This window comes from Schistocerca cancellata, chromosome 8 (assembly GCF_023864275.1).
Source record: "Schistocerca cancellata isolate TAMUIC-IGC-003103 chromosome 8, iqSchCanc2.1, whole genome shotgun sequence".
Taxonomy (NCBI): Eukaryota; Metazoa; Arthropoda; class Insecta; order Orthoptera; family Acrididae; genus Schistocerca; species Schistocerca cancellata.
Genome location: NC_064633.1, coordinates 548855193 through 548874929, shown reverse-complemented (window position 1 = coordinate 548874929; position 19737 = coordinate 548855193). Strand labels below are relative to the sequence as shown.

Genomic DNA, 19737 nt, shown 5'->3' with positions numbered 1-19737 from the left:
CTTCACTCCTTCTCCAATCATTTCTCCATTGCCGTTCACCATGATGGTTCCTATACCTATGGCCACCACCTCTTCCTCTATAATCAGAAGAATTATTAAAATGATTCCTTTGGTCACTACTTCCCGCTCGGTTCTGATCATTAGCTTGATTGCGTTCCTGTGATCGAACAGATTCCAATTGTTCCAGTATCTCCATCAAGGCCTCCCTATCCTTAATTAGGCTCCCGGATACAGTTTCTTGCATTCTCCAGCTCAATCTTCTTTTTATCGTTGATATCATTATGTCATCACTCAGGGGTTGTTCAAAGGTCTCGTTTAATTCCCACAAATGTTCGGCAAACTCTCTCAACGTTCCTCTCCATGTATTAAGTGACTTGCGGTGTGGTAGGTCCTCAAGTGCTGCACACTGATGACTTTTGGACCAGTATTTCTTCAAGAATTCCCCTTCAAACTGATCATAACTAGTAATCCCTTCCTTCTTCCTGACTCCCCAAGTGAAGGCCTCACCTTCCATCCTATCTATTGCAAACTGAATCTTGTCTGTGTCTTTGAAATGTGCCGGGAAAACTCCTTTTTACCATTTCATAAATATCATTGGGTGCAACCCTCCTTTTGGTTTAAACTTCTGCCCTGTATTGTTTTGGACATACCGACTATCACCGCTCATCAAGGTAACAACTCTACCTTCCCCAATGGTTAAAGTTGAATTGCTAATTCGTTTACCAATTTCTTCTGTCTTGCTCTCTAATTGTTGCACTCCATGTTGTAATTGCCTGACCTCCATTGCGACCCTCTTGTTATCCTCTTCTCGTTGCACAGCTATAACATTTTTCAGATTTACAGCCAGTTGGTTTTGCCTATCTCCTATCCCCTTAACCGCATCATTGCATTGTTTCTGCATCTGCGTCACCTCGGTGATTTGATGATTGCAATTTGTTTCCACTTCAGTGATCCTTTCTTCCAATTCGGCTTTAGTTTCTTTAATATCGTCTTCTATCTTTTATGTTAACTTTCCTTCCATCTTCTCCACTTCTTCCTGGACTTGGTCTATGCTCTTCTGTAGCTTACTCTCTCTCTCTCTCGTTGATGTCCATCTTTAGTCGTTCTTGTAACTCCTGCATCCGAAACTCGAAAACATTTTCCCACGTTAAGCAACATAAAATTACCTATTGTTCTTTACTATTCGTCCGAAGATTGCACTTGTCCTTTTACGGTAAGCCAAGGTGTAACACCTCTGATTTATTATCCCGACCTGATCTGATCTAATAGCAGCCCAATATTTACTATTAACATGACAGTGAACCTAATGGGGCAGGTAATCGGAATTGACTGCTACGGAAGTTGTTACTTTCCAGTTCGTCCTGTTCAATACTATAATACTGAATGTCTGGTAAAGGAACACCAACACAGTTTTACTAATTGCGAACGTAGGCTAAATTTACACTGCCCGCGATGCGATGCCGTGCCGAGCGGAGCAATGACGCGCTGAAATTGCGTGACAATGGGCAGGCTTGGTTTAACAGTGGCAACAGAGAGGTGCCAGTTTAGACTGCAGGCTGGGCCGAGCGATGTGATGCGGTGCGATGACTCCGCTGTAGTCGCAACCGAGTTTGCGTTTCGCGTGAGTGTTTGGAGCGATTGCTTGTTTGTGCTTGCGTCTGGAGTAATTGCTTGCTTACAATGGACGTCGAAAGACTAATTAACAATGTATGTGAACGCCCCGTGTTGTGGGACCAGAAAAATAAATATTACCACAATAGTGATTTTGTTCGTCAAGCATGGAATGAAATAGCTGAAGATTGTGGAACAGATAGTTAGTACAAAAAAGTAAAATAAATAGCTACAAGATTCCAAGAAACACGTAACACAAACAACTTCGTTTATTTTCTAATTTTAATTGTGTATAGATACTATTACAGTATTTTGATAATGAAATGACGTTCACAATAGTTACAGTATTTGATAATTCCGACATGAAATATATTTGCATTAGTGACTGTTGCCATAGTTTTTGAAGGCCTTTCTGACACTCCTCGCTCTTCTTGAAGCACTACTGTTTGCTCTGTCATTTTGGAAGCATGCTGCTAAAGCACTGTGTTCTGTTATGTCCTGGTCAAGAGACAACTGAAGGGAAATGTCAGGCTCATCTTTATGGTTTATTATATTGTGCAAGACGCAGATGCACTGAATAATAATGTCTGCATGTTCTACAGAAGTTTCAGTTTCCTTTCGGAGAAGACGCCATTTGCTGGCCATAATTCCGAAAGTGCGTTCCACCACCGTTCTAGCCCTCGATAGCCTCCTGTTAAACAACCTCTCTTCCTCAATCAGTGACAGTCCAGGGAAAGGGCGCATTATGTTTTCCAGTAGTGGAAAGGCTTCATCTGCAACCAACACTAATGGGGCTTTTACTGAAGTACCTGGTAGTTCTTTCGGTGGAGGCCAGTTTTCAGTTTCGTTCAAAATATTATTGTACAAGTTACTTGCCCTAAATGTGCCACCATCTGATTGCTTGCCATAGCCTCCAATGTCAACTGCTATTAATCTGCAGTTAGCATCGGCTACAGCTAGTAAAGCAAGCGAAAAATATTTTTTTGTAATTGTAATACATTGTCCCAGAATGAGGGGGACATTTAACCCGAACATGCTTACCATCAATGGCCCCCACACAATTCAGAAAATTCCAGTTGGCATACATGTGTTTTGCAGCAGTTTGAAGCAGTGGTATAGTAGGAGAAGGCAGGTGTACAGGGCTCAGAATTTCACATACTGCGGCGCACGTTTCATGCACACATTGTGCGATTGTAGTTAGACCCATCCGAAACGACTGTGACAGTGCATGGAAAGACATCCCAACCAACAAATATATGAAAAAGAATGAAATTAGCGTAATTGAAGGATGTGTAGGATCTCCGTAGGATTTGCAGTTAATGTGCTAAGGACAAAAAATGTATTAAGTATACAGTGTACTTAATTATTTACGCATATTTTCACGTCTATATTTTCAGGCGAGGTACTGAAGAATAAATGGAAGAACCTACGTGACACTTTCCGCTCTGAACTCAAAAAAACTCGTGCTGAACGTTCAGGAGACGAAGGTGGCATGCCGCCTTTCCAATCCAATTGGCCGTGGTAGGAGCTAATGACCTTCCTGACTGACATAATGACGCCACGGAAGACGAAGACTAATGTTTATCACAGTAAAAGAACAGCATCGCAACACGGCGACATACCATTTTCACCAGCTCTTACAGAGAGAGAGAGAGAGAGAGTGTTTCACCTGATGAAACCAACCAAACCAGCTCTTCAAGACTGTCTGTAAGTTCAGAGGGTAGCGTTTCGATGCCTCCTCCCTCACCCACCCTACACACAAACCGAAACAAGAGATCCAAGAAATCGACAAACTCTGAGTTGCTAAATATAGAGAAGCAAAAGTTGAGGCTAACTGAGCAACAAATGTCGAAATCAGAAACGCAAGATGACAACTATCATTTTGTAGTGAGTTTGCTGCCAGCAATACGAGAACTATCACCAACAGCTCAGTTGAGAGCCAGGATAAAAATTCAGCAGGTTCTTTTGGAAGAATTGGAACAATCAACCACTTCCACTGCACATTCGTTGATGTCACCCTATGCACCTGAAAATCCAGTTGAAATCGTAATTGCTGGATATCCGCAAAATGAAATAGTCATTTCTGAATTTCAACCTGGTGACATTGTTATTTCAAGTCACCCAGATTCTGAAAACTTTGATACTTAAGTGAGTGAACTGTGATGTATTTTACTTCTCATTGTCAACTACGTCAAAATTTATTAAAAGAAAGTTTGAATCTATCACAATTCGTAAATTTTTCATAATAAAATGATTGCTGTAAACTTAATATTGTTTACTTACTTGATGGTGATCATAACTTTCTCATCAGGGGTAATAGCCATTCTGAAATTTGTGTTTTGCTTCTGTAATCTATTTGAAACAGACGACACTATATAATCAAATGTCTCTGTACTCATTCTGAAATAATTCCAAAATTTATCCTCATCTTTTCTCAAGTCACTGTACAAATGATGAAATTCTCCTAAAGCCCGCCTCTCCTTGTTGATTTCATGCACCCATTCACGACTGCGTTAAATTCTCAGAGCTCTGTTTTCTAATAAAAAAGAATTTACTGGGTCGAGGAAAAACGACATCGTGCCGAGACTGCTCAATTGCTGGCCAGATCGCGTGCGCGCGCGCACTGTATCGTGTGCAGTGTGAACGCTCCATCGCATTGCATCGCTTTGTCCGCATCGTATCGCGTCGCGTCGCGTCGCATCACAGGCAGTGTAAACGTACACTTATATTCTTCTCAAAACACAAAAAGGAGACAGCCACTGCCTTCGTCATACATATCTAATTACGGCTAATCTCAGCACAGGCTTTCTTCATTTTTCATTATCGTCACATGCTAATCCATCACTGCATCCAACACTGCAATCCAAGGTTAGGCCGGCCCGGTAGACGCGAAACCAAATATTGGCAATAGTAACGTCACTGATCACTTTCATAATGATACTTCTTCATTTTCCCGGTATTAATCTATTACATAGGGGTCTAACCACAGCAATGGCGACACCCTTCTCCGTTAAAGACCCTGTATTTCAACAATGGCCTTCACACACACACCATTCCCGCCAACACTCTGGCGCAATTCCACACTCGCTCTCGCAACACGTCACAATTGATTGTTCGCCCTATCGACCTGTGCCGAGTGCAAAGTTATAGTGAGAGCCTACGGACCCCTTACAACGCGTAAATAAATATGCAACCTGTGACACATACATATTGAACTCCCCAGTATAGATTAGTACGTTTATTTATTTGGCCCAAGAAATCATTTTTAGTTCATTGTCTGTACATATGATACATGACGAGGGTAAACATAATTAATTTATGATTATAGTAGTCATCGTGATGACATGTTCAATACAATCAAAATACATAAAAATGTAAATTGACTTTCTACATTGATTCTACATATGAGAGACTACATGATTAACAGACAGTAAATTCAGTATGAAGTGACATAATACATAATTAACAATAATAAGTAAATGAGGTTTACTTACTATAATGTTACAGAAATTCAACAGACAGAGTAGAAGTGGTGGTCAAGCAACAGCCGTTATGTTAAATGTATTAAATGCTTGTATGCATTTTAAAGAAAAAGGCTTATGGCAATGTTCTATAATTCCAGCATGGTATATTTCTACTTTGCATAAGTTACTACCTACTGTGTTTGCATATAGGCTCAACTATGTCTAGTTTCATATTTGTGGACATCAAAGATACATTTGAGGATGTTTTTTTTTAAGACGCTCCCTTTTCTAAAGAGTATATTTGATACACACACACACACACACACACACACACACACACACACACACACTAAAGACAGAGGCAGAATTTTCAGACTTTTAAAAAAAGATCTACAGGAACCACTGCATTTAGCTTTCTTTATCATACTGATTATCTTTTTCAGTACTTCATTTTTTTTTTTTTTAAATTGTAGATCTCTCCCCTCCCTCCCTTCCAAAAGAGAGAGAGAGAGAGAGAGAGAGAGAGAGAGAGAAATTATTCCATACATCACTAGGGACTGGATAGTATCAAGGCACATTGTCACTACCTTAATGAGTAGCTTATATTTTGCTTGAGAATCCTAGCAGCATACATAAATGAATTCAGTTTTTCACTTAGGTGGTTAAGGTGTATCTTCACTTGAAATCCTTCAGAATATGTATGATGAAAAATTTTGTGTGGTTTATTTTGAGACTTTTTTCCTTCAGTGGTGAAAACAGGGTTTGCAAGATGGAGGTTTTGTGTACTGTGATAGTTAACTGTCATAGTTTTTTTCAGAATTTATGACCAGCCGGTTGGTTTTGAACAACTGTACTAAGCTGTGCATATCCAGTTTTGCATCCCTGCAAAATTTCCCCCTACATGATTTAATTAGAACGTCATCTGCCAAGAGCATTGTTGTTCCATCATGTAGTAATCGAATCATTTACATATGGTAGAAATACGACAGGTCCCACACCTGACCATTGTGAGACACCATACTTTATTTTTTCCTCATTACTGCAAAAACTAGATTTTTTTTTAGTTTCACTGTCTGTGTATTTTATTTCTCTGATCTGTTGTTGACTATTGAGGTATGATTGGATTTACCTTTCAGACTGGCCTCTAACTCCACAATTACTTAACTTATGCAAGAAGATGTCATGAACATGAACATTAACATCAAAGGTTTTACTAAGATCAAGAAATATTCCAAATACATATTGCTTATCATCCACTGCTGTTATTATTTCATTCAAAAGGTAAAAATTGCTGACTGGGTTGACTTTCCAGCTCTGAACCCATGTTGTGAGTGATTTATCAGTCTTTCTTTATTTAATAATTCTATTAATCTTCTAAGGAACATTTTTCCATAATTTTGCGTAAGTCTGACAAAACTGAAACTGGCTTGTAATTACCAGTTTCACATTTTGCACCCTTCTTATGCAGAGGTGTTATTTTTGCAGTTTTTAGACTATTTGGAAATGATGAATTTACTATGTCTGCTAATGGTTCCGTAATAAATGCCACATTACCTTTTATGATGGCATCTGGTATATCATCAGCACTCACTGAATATTTATTATACAATCCGTTTATAGTTTTTGACAATTCTTCAGGCATCACTGGATACATGGATAATGGACTTGCACAAATTTTTCAATCTGACTGTACTCTTACTGCCTGGCTGTTTCCCATTATGTGTATTTATCAACTGCTGTGCTATATTGAGAAATAATAGTTGAAAGCACGAGCCTCTTTTCTGGGGTCACTTAGTTTATTGTCATTCATAACAGGCTCTACATTACTATGATTAAATGACCTGGCAAGGTTTATATTCTTGGAATTGCACAATAGTTTGTCATTTTTTTAAATAACTTGTGTTAATATTCATTTGTATCTTTTGAAGTAGGCAATAAAATCAAGACGAATATTCTGCTTGGAGTACTCCTACACTCTCCTCTGATTTTGACATAATATCTTGATCCCTTTTTTGACCCACTTATTTGTTTTTTGAACAGAGTTGGTGTAGTTGCTTTCTTGGGGAAAGCTATTTTTTAAAAAAATGCTTACATGTGGCTATATGCTTATCATAATTCTCACTGGTATTATTACAGTGGTATACACCATTCCAATTTTCACCCTTCAGAAGAAAACAAAAATGTTCCAGGTTTTTTGTACTGCAATTCCTTACAGTGCACCCTATTCCATGGGGTCCTGAGTTTCCTGTAAATCCATCATAAGAATGTGAGAATAGTGATTATTCAAACCTATGTTTAGCACTTGTGTGTTATAGGCACATTTGCATGCATTTATCAAAAATCTGGTCAATGATAGATGCAAAAGATGAAGTTTTCCAAGTTGGTTCAGTTACAGCTGAGCTTATATTGAATGACTGTAGTACATTTATAATATCTTCTTTGAATTTATTGGATGCTGAGAAATCAATATTGAAGCCACCACATATGATCATATTTTTCTTGAAAGTTCCCTCATGTGATTATCAAACACCTTTTTGTCTCCATCTGGTGACCTGTACAGGCAAATAACAATTGCATTTTGCCTTGGTAATTCAACTGTAGAGAGTTTTATACCTTTCTCACTGGTCAGATTATGGAATTTAGTTACACTGTTGAATTCAGTATCTTCTTGAACATTTACACAGGTACCCCCATGGCTTGATTTTTATTCATTTTTTATTTGTTTATTTATCTATCAGTACTCAATGTAAATAGTATGGATTTTGTCAACACATAAATACATAAAATACAGGCAATTACACACATAAATAGAGGCACACATTTCTTGTCTTACTGAGTTACCCACTTGGACATTATACTGCGCTGTTCTATTGAACATATTGTAAAATGCCTCTAAATTGCAGTAATTAATCATCAGCATAAATGTCAACAAAATTTATACATCATTTTAGGTAATCCTTTACAGTATAAAAACACTTCTCTAACAAATAATTTTTTTAGGTGTTCCTGAAGGCATGTATTTCAATTCTGTCTTTTATCTCTTGTGGTAGTTTATTGTATAGTCTAATTCCATTATATAGCACACTGTTTTGGTATTTTGTTTTGCTGCTCTTGTATTACTTGGTTTGAAATTCAATTTGGAAACTGTGCTGCTATTTCTTCCTTTTTGCTTGATTCTGTTGTACTTGACAACAGTCTAACATGGAACTCTCATGTTGATCACATAGTGGTTAGGTTGTCAAGAGTTATATATTCGTTGAAGAGACTGATGTGTTGTGTGACATTTGAGTACGTAAGGACAGCGTACTTTGCCTTTTTTCAATCTGTTTTAAGATATGGGTTAATACTCTGGGGAAACAGCAGAAAAATAAATGAAATTATGGTGATCCAGAAGAAAGCAATCAGAGTAATGGCTAAGGTAGATAATAGAACACATTGTAAACCATTGTTCATTAAATATAGAATTTTAACAGTTATTACCCCCCCATGAACCATGGACCTTGCCGCTGGTGGGGAGGCTTGCGTGCCTCAGCGATACAGATGGCCGTACCGTAGGTGCAACCACAACGGAGGGGTATCTGTTGAGAGGCCAGACAAACATGTGGTTCTTGAAGAGGGGCAGCAGCCTTTTCAGTAGTTGCAGGGGCAACAGTCTGGATGATTGACTGATCTGGCCTTGTAACATTAACCAAAACGGCCTTGCTGTGCTGGTACTGCGAACGGCTGAAAGCAAGGGGAAACTACAGCCGTAATTTTTCCCGAGGACATGCAGCTCTACTGTTTGATTAAATGATGATGGCGTCCTCTTGGGTAAAATATTCCGGAGGTAAAATAGTCCCCCATTCGGATCTCCGGGCGGGGACTACTCAGGAGGACGTTGTTATCAGGAGAAAGAAAACTGGCGTCCTACGGATCGGAGCGTGGAATGTCAGATCCCTTAATCGGGCAGGTAGGTTAGAAAATTTAAAAAGGGAAATGGATAGGTTAAAATTAGATATAGTGGGAATTAGTGAAGTTCGGTGGCAGGAGGAACAAGACTTTTGGTCAGGTGATTACAGGGTTATAAATACAAAATCAAATAGGGGTAATGCAGGAGTAGGTTTAATAATGAATAAAAAAATTGGAGTGCGGGTTAGCTACTACAAACAGCATAGTGAATGCATTATTGTGGTCAAGATAGACACAAAGCCTATGCCTACTACAGTAGTACAAGTTTATATGCCAACTACCTCTGCAGATGATGAAGAAATAGATGAAATGTATGACGAGATAAAAGAAATTATTCAGGTAGTGAAAGGAGACGAAAATTTAATAGTCATGGGTGACTGGAATTCGTCAGTAAGAAAAGGGAGAGAAGGAAACATAGTAGGTGAATATGGATTGGGGGGAAGGAATGAAAGAGGAAGCCGCCTTGTAGAATTTTGCACAGAGCATAACTTAATCATAGCCAACACTTGGTTCAAGAATCATAAAAGAAGGTTGTATACCTGGAAGAATCCTGGAGATACTAGTAGGTATCAGATAGATTATATAATGGTAAGACAGAGATTTAGGAACCAGGTTTTAAATTGTAAGACATTTCCTGGGGCAGATGTGGATTCTGACCACAATCTATTGGTTATGAACTGCAGATTGAAACTGAAGAAACTGCAAAAAGGTGAGAATTTAAGGAGATGGGACCTGGATAAACTGAAAGAACCAGAGGTTGTAGAGAGTTTCAGGGAGAGCATAAGGGAACAATTGACAGGAATGGGGGAAAGAAATACAGTAGAAGAAGAATGGGTAGCTCTGAGGGATGAAGTAGTGAAGGCAGCAGAGGATCAAGTAGGTAAAAAGACGAGGGCTAATAGAAATCCTTGGGTAACAGAAGAAATATTGAATTTAATTGATGAAAGGAGAAAATATAAAAATGCAGTAAATGAAGCAGGCAAAAAGGAATACAGACGTCTCAAAAATGATATCGACAGGAAGTGCAAAATGGCTAAGCAGGGATGGCTAGAGGACAAATGTAAGGATGTAGAGGCTTGTCTCACTAGGGGTAAGATAGATACTGCCTACAGGAAAATTAAAGAGACATTTGGAGAGAAGAGAACCACTTGTATGAATATCAAGAGCTCAGATGGCAACCCAGTTCTAAGCAAAGAAGGGAAGGCAGAAATGTGGAAGGAGTATATAGAGGGTTTATACAAGGGCGATGTACTTGAGGACAATATTATGGAATTGGAAGAGGATGTAGATGAAGACGAAATGGGAGATAAGATACTGCGTGAAGAGTTTGACAGAGCACTGAAAGACCTGACTCGAAACAAGGCCCCGGGAGTAGACAACATTCCATTTGAACTACTGATGGCCTCGGGAGAGCCAGTCATGACAAAACTCTACCATCTGGTGAGCACAATGTATGAGACAGGCGAAATACCCTCAGACTTCAAGAAGAATATAATAATTCCAACCCCAAAGAAAGCAGGTGTTGACAGATGTGAAAATTACTGAACTATCAGTTTAATAAGTCACAGCTGCAAAATACTAACGCGAATTCTTTACAGACGAATGGAAAAACTGGTAGAAGCCGACCTCGGGGAAGATCAGTTTGGATTCCATAGAAATGTTGGAACACGTGAGGCAATACGGACCTTACGACTTATCTTAGAAGAAAGATTAAGAAAAGGCAACCTACGTTTCTAGCATTTGTAGACTTAGAGAAAGCTTTTGACAATGTTAACTGGAATACTCTCTTTCAAATTCTGAAGTTGGCAGGGGTAAAATACAGGGAGCGAAAGGCTATTTACAGTTTGTACAGAAACCAGATGGCAGTTATAAGAGTCGAGGGGCATGAAAGGGAAGCAGTGGTTGGTAAAGGAGTAAGACAGGGTTGTAGCCTCTCCCCGATGTTATCCAATCTGTATATTGAGCAAGCAGTAAAGGAAACAAAAGAAAAATTCGGAGTAGGTATTAAAATTCATGGAGAAGAAGTAAAAACTTTGAGGTTCGCCGATGACATTGTAATTCTGTCAGAGACAGCAAAGGACTTGGAAGAGCAGTTGAACAGAATGGACAGTGTCTTGAAAGGAGGATATAAGATGAACATCAACAAAAGCAAAACGAGGATAATGGAATGTAGTCAAATTAAGTCGGGCGATGCTGAGGGAATTAGATTAGGAAATGAGACACTTAAAGTAGTAAAGGAGTTTTGCTATTTAGGGAGTAAAATAACCGATGATGGTCGAAGTAGAGAGGATATAAAATGTAGACTGGCAATGGCAAGGAAAGCGTTTCTCAAGAAGAGGAATTTGTTAACATCGAGTATAGATTTAAGTGTCAGGAAGTCATTTCTGAAAGTATTTGTATGGAGTGTAGCCATGTATGGAAGTGAAACATGGACGATAACTAGTTTGGACAAGAAGAGAATAGAAGCTTTCGAAATGTGGTGCTACAGAAGAATGCTGAAGATAAGGTGGGTAGATCACGTAACTAATGAGGAGGTATTGAATAGGATTGGGGAGAAGAGAAGTTTGTGGCACAACTTGACTAGAAGAAGGGATCGGTTGGTAGGACATGTTTTGAGGCATCAAGGGATCACCAATTTAGTATTGGAGGGCAGTGTGGAGGGTAAAAATCGTAGAGGGAGACCAAGAGATGAATACACTAAGCAGATTCAGAAGGATGTAGGTTGCAGTAGATACTGGGAGATGAAGAAGCTTGCACAGGATAGAGTAGCATGGAGAGCTGCATCAAACCAGTCTCAGGACTGAAGACCACAACAACAACAACAACAACAACAGTTATTAATTTATATATTCTTGACAGTGTTAACTACATACTTGCTGAACTACCTAATTTAAGTGTAACAAATGAAAGGCATGACTACTATACAAGAACGTGTACTTCTCTGCTGTTGCCACAAAATAGATTAGCTAAAACTAACAATAGTCATAAGTATATGGCAATTAAAATATATAACAAATTGTCTAAAAATGGGTCAATCAAGCCTGACAAATTATTTAAAGACAATGTTCATAACTTCTTGTTAGCTAATCCATTCAATTCATTAGAAGAATTTTTAGAAATGCCCAATATCAACTTAAATATGTAAAAAATTATTTTGTAAAATTAATAGGTTAAGTGAACTGACGAAGTCTGTTGCATGTAATATTGCTGAATGACCAATAAAGAATCTGAATCTGAACCAGTTCATAAATGCCTGTCTGTGCTTGTTTGGTAGTTTCAATTCAAGCCAGTTGCTTTTTACGTATTTGTCCATTTGTGTTGCTTTATTTGTGTACTTGGTTTTTTTTGCCATGTGTATGAAAGAAACAAGCCTGTTACAAATGTGTATCTCTCCTCATTTGTTTAAATGTAGACCATAAGTTGTATATTAGTTTCTTTCCAGTCGTTTGATTTCAAAATTCGCACTCAGTTTCCTCCTACACACATTTGTAGCAGTACTGATTTTTTCTAACATAACATAATTCAAAGACTTAATTTTTCCATTCAGATCTTGGGAGTTATGCCTAAGAGGTACTGTATGAATTATTACATTCATTTTGTGGTTTAGTTTAATCATGCATTCCAGAGTATCTATTACATTTCTCTGTAACTCTCCTACAGATCTTTTAGGATCATTTGCGCCACCAATAATGATTAACATATAGGTTCCTGAAGTCATCAGATAATTTGTCCACATTTTTTAAAATAATTTCCTTGATTTGTGCAGCAGGTTTTATAGCACTTGGCACACAGAAATGGTTACCTAATTTGTCTTGCAGTATATTCCCACAGTTTCTTCCTTAGCTGTCAGATATGATAATAACTTTATCTCCTTTAGCAACAGTTACTTTATATGGTATCTCAATGAATAAACAGGTATGATTTCACACTCGGAAGTGAGTTACTGACTTGCCTTGGCACTGGATGGGAGATTCTCAGCCAAAACAACAAAAGAAGAAATGATGATGCACTATTCTCATATTTAAAATGAAACAATATTTCAGTGTAATGTGCTATTGACAAGAAGTTTCAGTCACAAATAAATACCTTTGGATGCGTAAATGTGTTTTTCATTTTGTGTAATAGTGTACTGTGTTATCCAATATCATATGGTATATTTGTGCTGCTGATGTGATCAAATCAACGAAATAATGAAATTTTATTCCAAAAGTTCTGCAGATCAGTATTATGATGGTCTACAATCAAAATAAAGAACACAAGGCTACTTTCTGAAATAACTTAAATAAGTCATAAATAATAAAACTTTTGTTAAAGTTAATTTTTGTTTACTCTTAGAAGAAGACAAAGCATAAACTATTACCAAAAACCTCGTTATTGTACTGTTCATGAAACAATGAGGCAAAAGTCTCCAAACACTTTGCCCATCTTAGGCTATAAAGATGTCTAGCTAAGTGAGTCACAAATGAGATCAGGTGAACTCAGTCAATGGAGAGAATCCAAAGAATTTTGATGGATCATAAGTGAAGGGGTCCACAAGTTGGCACACTCTTTCAGGAGGATGTCATAGGAGCCATTTGGTCCCAGGTCCATTGTTAGCGATGTTATTGTAATATGGAAATGTCAGAGGAGCACTAAACCAAACAACTCTCTGGTTTCAAGGAATTAGTAGATGTGGTTTACTAATGATCAGGCATCACTGTCCAATACTACAAAATATCTTCAGTTGTTGGTGACAGAACAATCTATCAAGAGATGATGCAACTCAGTTTCCACCATCATGTTGCTACACAGAAGTCACTGATTACAAGAGTGAATATGCAATAATGCTGTCATTGGTCTGTGGAGCTGCGGAAGATGGTTTCATAGAATGATAAGTTATGGTACTTGGTACTCAGAAGATATGAGAGATGCCTGGAAAATGGTATCATCTCAGTATATCATACAGTAGTGGAACTGACATGATAATCTAGGACTGCTTTTCCTAGTTTGGGCTCAGAGTATTATTATTACCAGCAGCAACTGTTCTACAGTCTGATGAAACTTCATAGAACTTATACTAAACACAGGTGAAAACTGTGTTAGCAAATACCAGAGATGTTGGAAAGAGAGATTAGTTTAGCCCAAACATTGACTATAAACAGCAGCCAATCACAATAAGAATTACTTAAAAATATATCTGATAGCATTTTAGATGCACAAGTGTTTTAATGCTTTGAAAACATTACATGTGGTCCTTTTTGATTAGGTCTAAAAATACTATACCTACTTGGTGAGTCATGTAAGACCTTTTAAATATGGTAATGGAAAGTTTTGGTAGAATGTAAATAAATCAGTAGTAAAGATAAAAACGTAGTAAATAGTAGAGGCATTAAGTCACTGACAGGCATTAAAGAAAGAATGAGGACTTTGCTAGCTTCTAAATGAATCTATTTTTGAGCTAGAGAATACATATATACACATACATATCCATTAAGACACCCCCCCCCCCTTTCTCTCTCTCTCTCTCTCTCTGCACTGCGCGCGCGTGTGTGTGTGTGTGTGTGTGTGTGTGTGTGTGTGTGTGTGTGTTAGATTTTACACTTGCTCAAGCCTGAAAATGGATTCATTCAAAAGCTAGCAAAGATTTCAGTCTTGTTTATGTGCTTTTTGATGACTCAACCTCTCTGCTATTTGGAAAGTTTTGCCTTTACTCATAAATTATTAATGTAATACACATTTTATGTCATGAATGGGACAAGACATGAAACAATATTTTTCTGAAGTGAAAATACACAGAAAGGCATGTAATTTTGTTGCATGGTTAATATTTATAACATTTCTATCAACCAACATATTCAAAGCTGATAAGCTCAGCACTGAGCATCTGTTAAGCTCTAAGGTACTGAAGAAAGTATGATTACTTTTTAATGGAAATGTATACTTTTTAATGGAATTCAAAAGCTCTTGACAAGACAGGTACAGTGATAATGCTTGTCAATGCTGGTTTTGAAACATTTCATGAAAGTATCCAAGTAATACGTTGAAGATGAGAGGCAAGGGTGCCCATATCCACTACTGTGGTGTAAACATATCTAACATTGTTGCTATATATAACAACAGAGCCTGGTCTGAGATCTAGGCTTAGTGGTGTTTACATTGCAGCAATCAGTTCTAACCATCTTGTCACTGAATATCAGCACATTTATTAGATGATTCTTGTCAAAAGTTAGTAAGTAACTGAAGGAACAATACATGGTTCAATGTTGATGCAAGAGTGAAGAGTGTTATTCATGAACAAACTTACGTGCCTCTCTGCACAGTACCATTGTCCAACAACTTTGTTTTGATATATTGGACTGACCATGGGTCATCTGTGTGTGTATGTTTAGAAATTTTTCTGTCAACTTTAAATATTAAACACAGGACTCACATATGATACTCATGAAGCTGATGGAAAATTGATATCAGATAATGTTATTTATTGTTATAGCTGTAGTTATAATTTTAGGTTCGTGAAGCAATTCTGAGTACAATGAAGCATGTCCGTCCTCTGTACCGTGCAAAGGATCCTGTTATAGCACAGCAAAAGTTGCTGGAGGGACACAAGGAAATGTCTAATGGAGATAATGCCAAGGCACTCATTTTATTCACGCAGGCTCTCCTGAGGGCAATGCCAGCAGGTCAGTGCCACTGTCCATGTCTGAATATTGCACTGATTTTCACCTGACCCTTACTGTGATATGGCCACTTTTTGTGTGTGTAGAAAGCCACCCTCCCAGAATTAACATCTGTTGATGCTCAAGCGGGTGCACTGTTTCTCGTAATATGAGTGGGTGTGTAGCATATTTTGTACACATGTGTAGAGTAGCTATCTTTACGTTACCAAGATAAACAAGTCTGAGCAAAATCACACTTTTTATCTCAGTTTAATGAACAATGATAACTAATCTTATATTATATAAATTGGAGCATTGTTTAATTAAAACCGAGAAAAGAAAAAACTTTCATTCTATCTCTCTGTTGCCATGGATATGTGTTACCCCAACCTACTCACCCACTCAAAGCATTAAACAATGCAGCTGCACCAGATCCCAGCCAGCTGTTTATTCGATTACTAATTATCTCATAGACAATTGTCTCATTGTGAGATTGAGTTACTAACTGATAATCTGGGCGATTTTCTTGCATGAAATACAAATATTTTCTCATCCAGCTCGCTGTTAATTTTATATTACTGCTGCTCACTTGGACATATGACAACACAATTTATTACTATGTTAGCTAAAACAGTAATGAGGGAATAGATATGGGCTCACAATTGTGAAACAACAATGGATGGTTCAAAACAATTTCATTTGTACTTGATGCACTTTATACACAAACATGTTCACTGGAGGGGAAAACTACAATCTCCCTCCCCCTAACTCCACTCTGATCTTATATCATCTGTGGATGGAAGCTGGTACAGTCAATATTTGACTCCCTATCCTCTCTGATATCTTGCCCTTCACCTTTGTTCCCCTGACCATCATTACTGGTAGGTTCTCTCAACTTTTTCCTCCTTTCTCACTGAGTGAGGAACAAACAATATTATGAAAAGGATAGCTGCTACTCACAATATAGCGAAGATGCTAAGTCACCAATAGGCACAACACAAAGACTGTAGAAAATGAGCTTTCAGTCAACAAGGCCTTCATCGGAGATAGAACATATACTTACACAAACACAACTCACACACATGACTGTGGTCTGTGGCTGCTGAGGCCACACTGCAAGCAGCTGCACATGATGGGAGATGCAACCAGATGGTGAGGATAAGGAGGAGGCTGTGACAGGGAAGGGGAGGGATAGCAGGGTAGGGGTGAGGGACAGAAAAGTGCTGCTTGTGGGAGCATACAGTGATGAGGTGGAGAGAGGGTAGGGCAGCTAGGTGCAGTTGGGAGGTTTGACAGAAGAAAGGAGAGAGGTAAAAAGACAGTGGGTGCATGATATGGAAATGGTATCTAGAATGAAATGATAATTAAATCAAGACCCTCAGCTGTTGACAGATGTTGAGATACATCATTGGGGACAGATCAAAACGTGTGCCCCGACCCGGACATGAACCCGGGATCTCCTGCTTATGTGGCAGACGCTCTATCCATCTGAGCCACTGAGGGCACAGAGGACAGTGTGACTGCAGGGATTTATCCCTTGCACACTCCCTGTGAGACCCACATTCCCATCTTAATGTCCACACACTACACTCGTGGTGCCCCTGGCCCCTGCCCACTACACTCATTACTCGTGGCAGACAATCTGACGGAGTCCCGTAAGAGTTCGGGCAATGCAGGTGCATCTGAACAGAACAAAAAGGTCAATAGCCGGCTAGCCTTAACTATATATGGAAATGGTATCTGTTCTTTCAGACATGTCTGAAAGGACAGATACCATCGGTGACCATGCAGCTCGCTAGAATGAAATGATAATTAAAACATGAGCCTAAGTTGTCGACAGGCATTGATATACATCAACGGGGACAGTTGAGAATGTGTACCCTGACCGGAACTCGAACCCAGGATCTCCTGCTGACATGGCAGATGCTCTATCCATCTGAGCCACCGAGGGCACAGATGATAGTGTGGCTGCAGGGATTTATCTCTTGCACACTCCCCATGAGACCCACATTCCCAACTTAATGTCCACACACTACATTCATAGTGCCCCTGCCCAGTACACTCATTACTCACGGCAGACAATCTGACCGAGTCCCGTAAGAGTTCGAGCAATGCTTGTGCATCCACACAGAAGAAGAATGTGTCCAAAAGAACTGATACCATATCCATATATAGTTAAGGCTAAGCGACCATTGACCTTCTTCTTCTGTGCGGATGCACACGCATTGCCCAAACTCTTACAGGACTCGGTCTGATTGTCTGCCATGAGTAATGAGTGCAGTGGTCAGGGGCACTACGAATGTAGTGTGTGGACATTAAGTTGGGAGTGTGGGTCTCACAGGGAGCATGTAAGGGATAAATCTCTGCAGTCAAACTATCCTCTGTGTCCTCAGTGGCTCAGATGGATAGAGCGTCTGCCACATAAGCAGGAGATCCCGAGTTTGAGTCCCAGTCAGGGCACACATTTTCAACTGTCCCCTTTGATGTACACTCCTGGAGATTGAAATAAGAACACTGTGAATTCATTGTCCCAGGAAGGGGAAACTTTATTGACACATTCCTGGGGTCAGATACATCACATGATCACACTGACAGAACCACAGGCACATAGACACAGGCAACAGAGCATGCACAATGTCGGCACTAGTACAGTGTATATCCACCTTTCGCAGCAATGCAGGCTGCTATTCTCCCATGGAGACGATCGTAGAGATGCTGGATGTAGTCCTGTGGAACGGCTTGCCATGCCATTTCCACCTGGCGCCTCAATTGGACCAGCGTTCGTGCTGGACGTGCAGACCGCGTGAGACGACGCTTCATCCAGTCCCAAACATGCTCAATGGGGGACAGATCCGGAGATCTTGCTGGCCAGGGTAGTTGACTTACACCTTCTAGAGCACGTTGGGTGGCACGGGATACATGCGGACGTGCATTGTCCTGTTGGAACAGCAAGTTCCCTTGCCGGTCTAGGAATGGTAGAACGATGGGTTCGATGACGGTTTGGATGTACCGTGCACTATTCAGTGTCCCCTCGACGATCACCAGTGGTGTACGGCCAGTGTAGGAGATCGCTCCCCACACCATGATGCCGGGTGTTGGCCCTGTGTGCCTCGGTCGTATGCAGTCCTGATTGTGGCGCTCACCTGCACGGCGCCAAACACGCATACGACCATCATTGACACCAAGGCAGAAGCGACTCTCATCGCTGAAGACGACACGTCTCCATTCGTCCCTCCATTCACGCCTGTCGCGACACCACTGGAGGCGGGCTGCACGATGTTGGGGCGTGAGCGGAAGACGGCCTAACGGTGTGCGGGACCGTAGCCCAGCTTCATGGAGATGGTTGCGAATGGTCCTCACCGATACCCCAGGAGCAACAGTGTACTTATTTGCTGGGAAGTGGCGGTGCGGTCCCCTACGGCACTGTGTAGGATCCTACGGTCTTGGCGTGCATCCGTGCGTCGCTGCGGTCCGGTCCCAGGTCGACGGGCACGTGCACCTTCCGCCGACCACTGGCGACAACATCGATGCACTGTGGAGACCTCACGCCCCACGTGTTGAGCAATTCGGCGGTACGTCCACCCGGCCTCCCGCATGCCCACTATACGCCCTCGCTCAAAGTCCGTCAACTGCACATACGGTTCACGTCCACGCTGTCACGGCATGCTACCAGTGTTAAAGACTGCGATGGAGCTCCGTATGCCACGGCAAACTGGCTGACACTGACGGCGGCGGTGCACAAATGCTGCGCAGCTAGCGCCATTTGACGGCCAACACCGCGGTTCGGAGCAAGTATGGTGGGTCTGACACACCGGTGTCAATGTGTTCTTTTTTCCATTTCCAGGAGTGTATATCAACACCTGTCAAATGCTTTGGGTATTGATTTAATTATCATTTCAGTGGGTGCACTGGTCAAATAGTAGACTGTGTATCGTTTGAATAGGAATAGAGAAGGGGCTAGAGGATATGGACACAGACTAACGAAGGTTGAGGCCAGGAAGATTACGGGAACATACGATATAATGCAGGGAGAGTTCCCACCTGCACAGTTCATGGAGAACATTATGCTGAGCAATGTG

The 19737-nt window shown here is 40.1% G+C and overlaps 1 protein-coding gene across 2 annotated transcripts in view; it reads left to right on the top strand.

Moving 5' to 3' along the window:
- Positions 1-19737, top strand: part of LOC126095248 (SET and MYND domain-containing protein 4-like) — a 169318-nt gene that overhangs the window by 54153 nt on the left and 95428 nt on the right. For both annotated transcript variants that reach the window (XM_049910001.1, XM_049910002.1), the window contains exon 3: positions 15511-15682. In XM_049910001.1, the coding sequence (XP_049765958.1) occupies positions 15511-15682 (172 nt within the window). The remainder of the gene's footprint in view (positions 1-15510; positions 15683-19737) is intronic.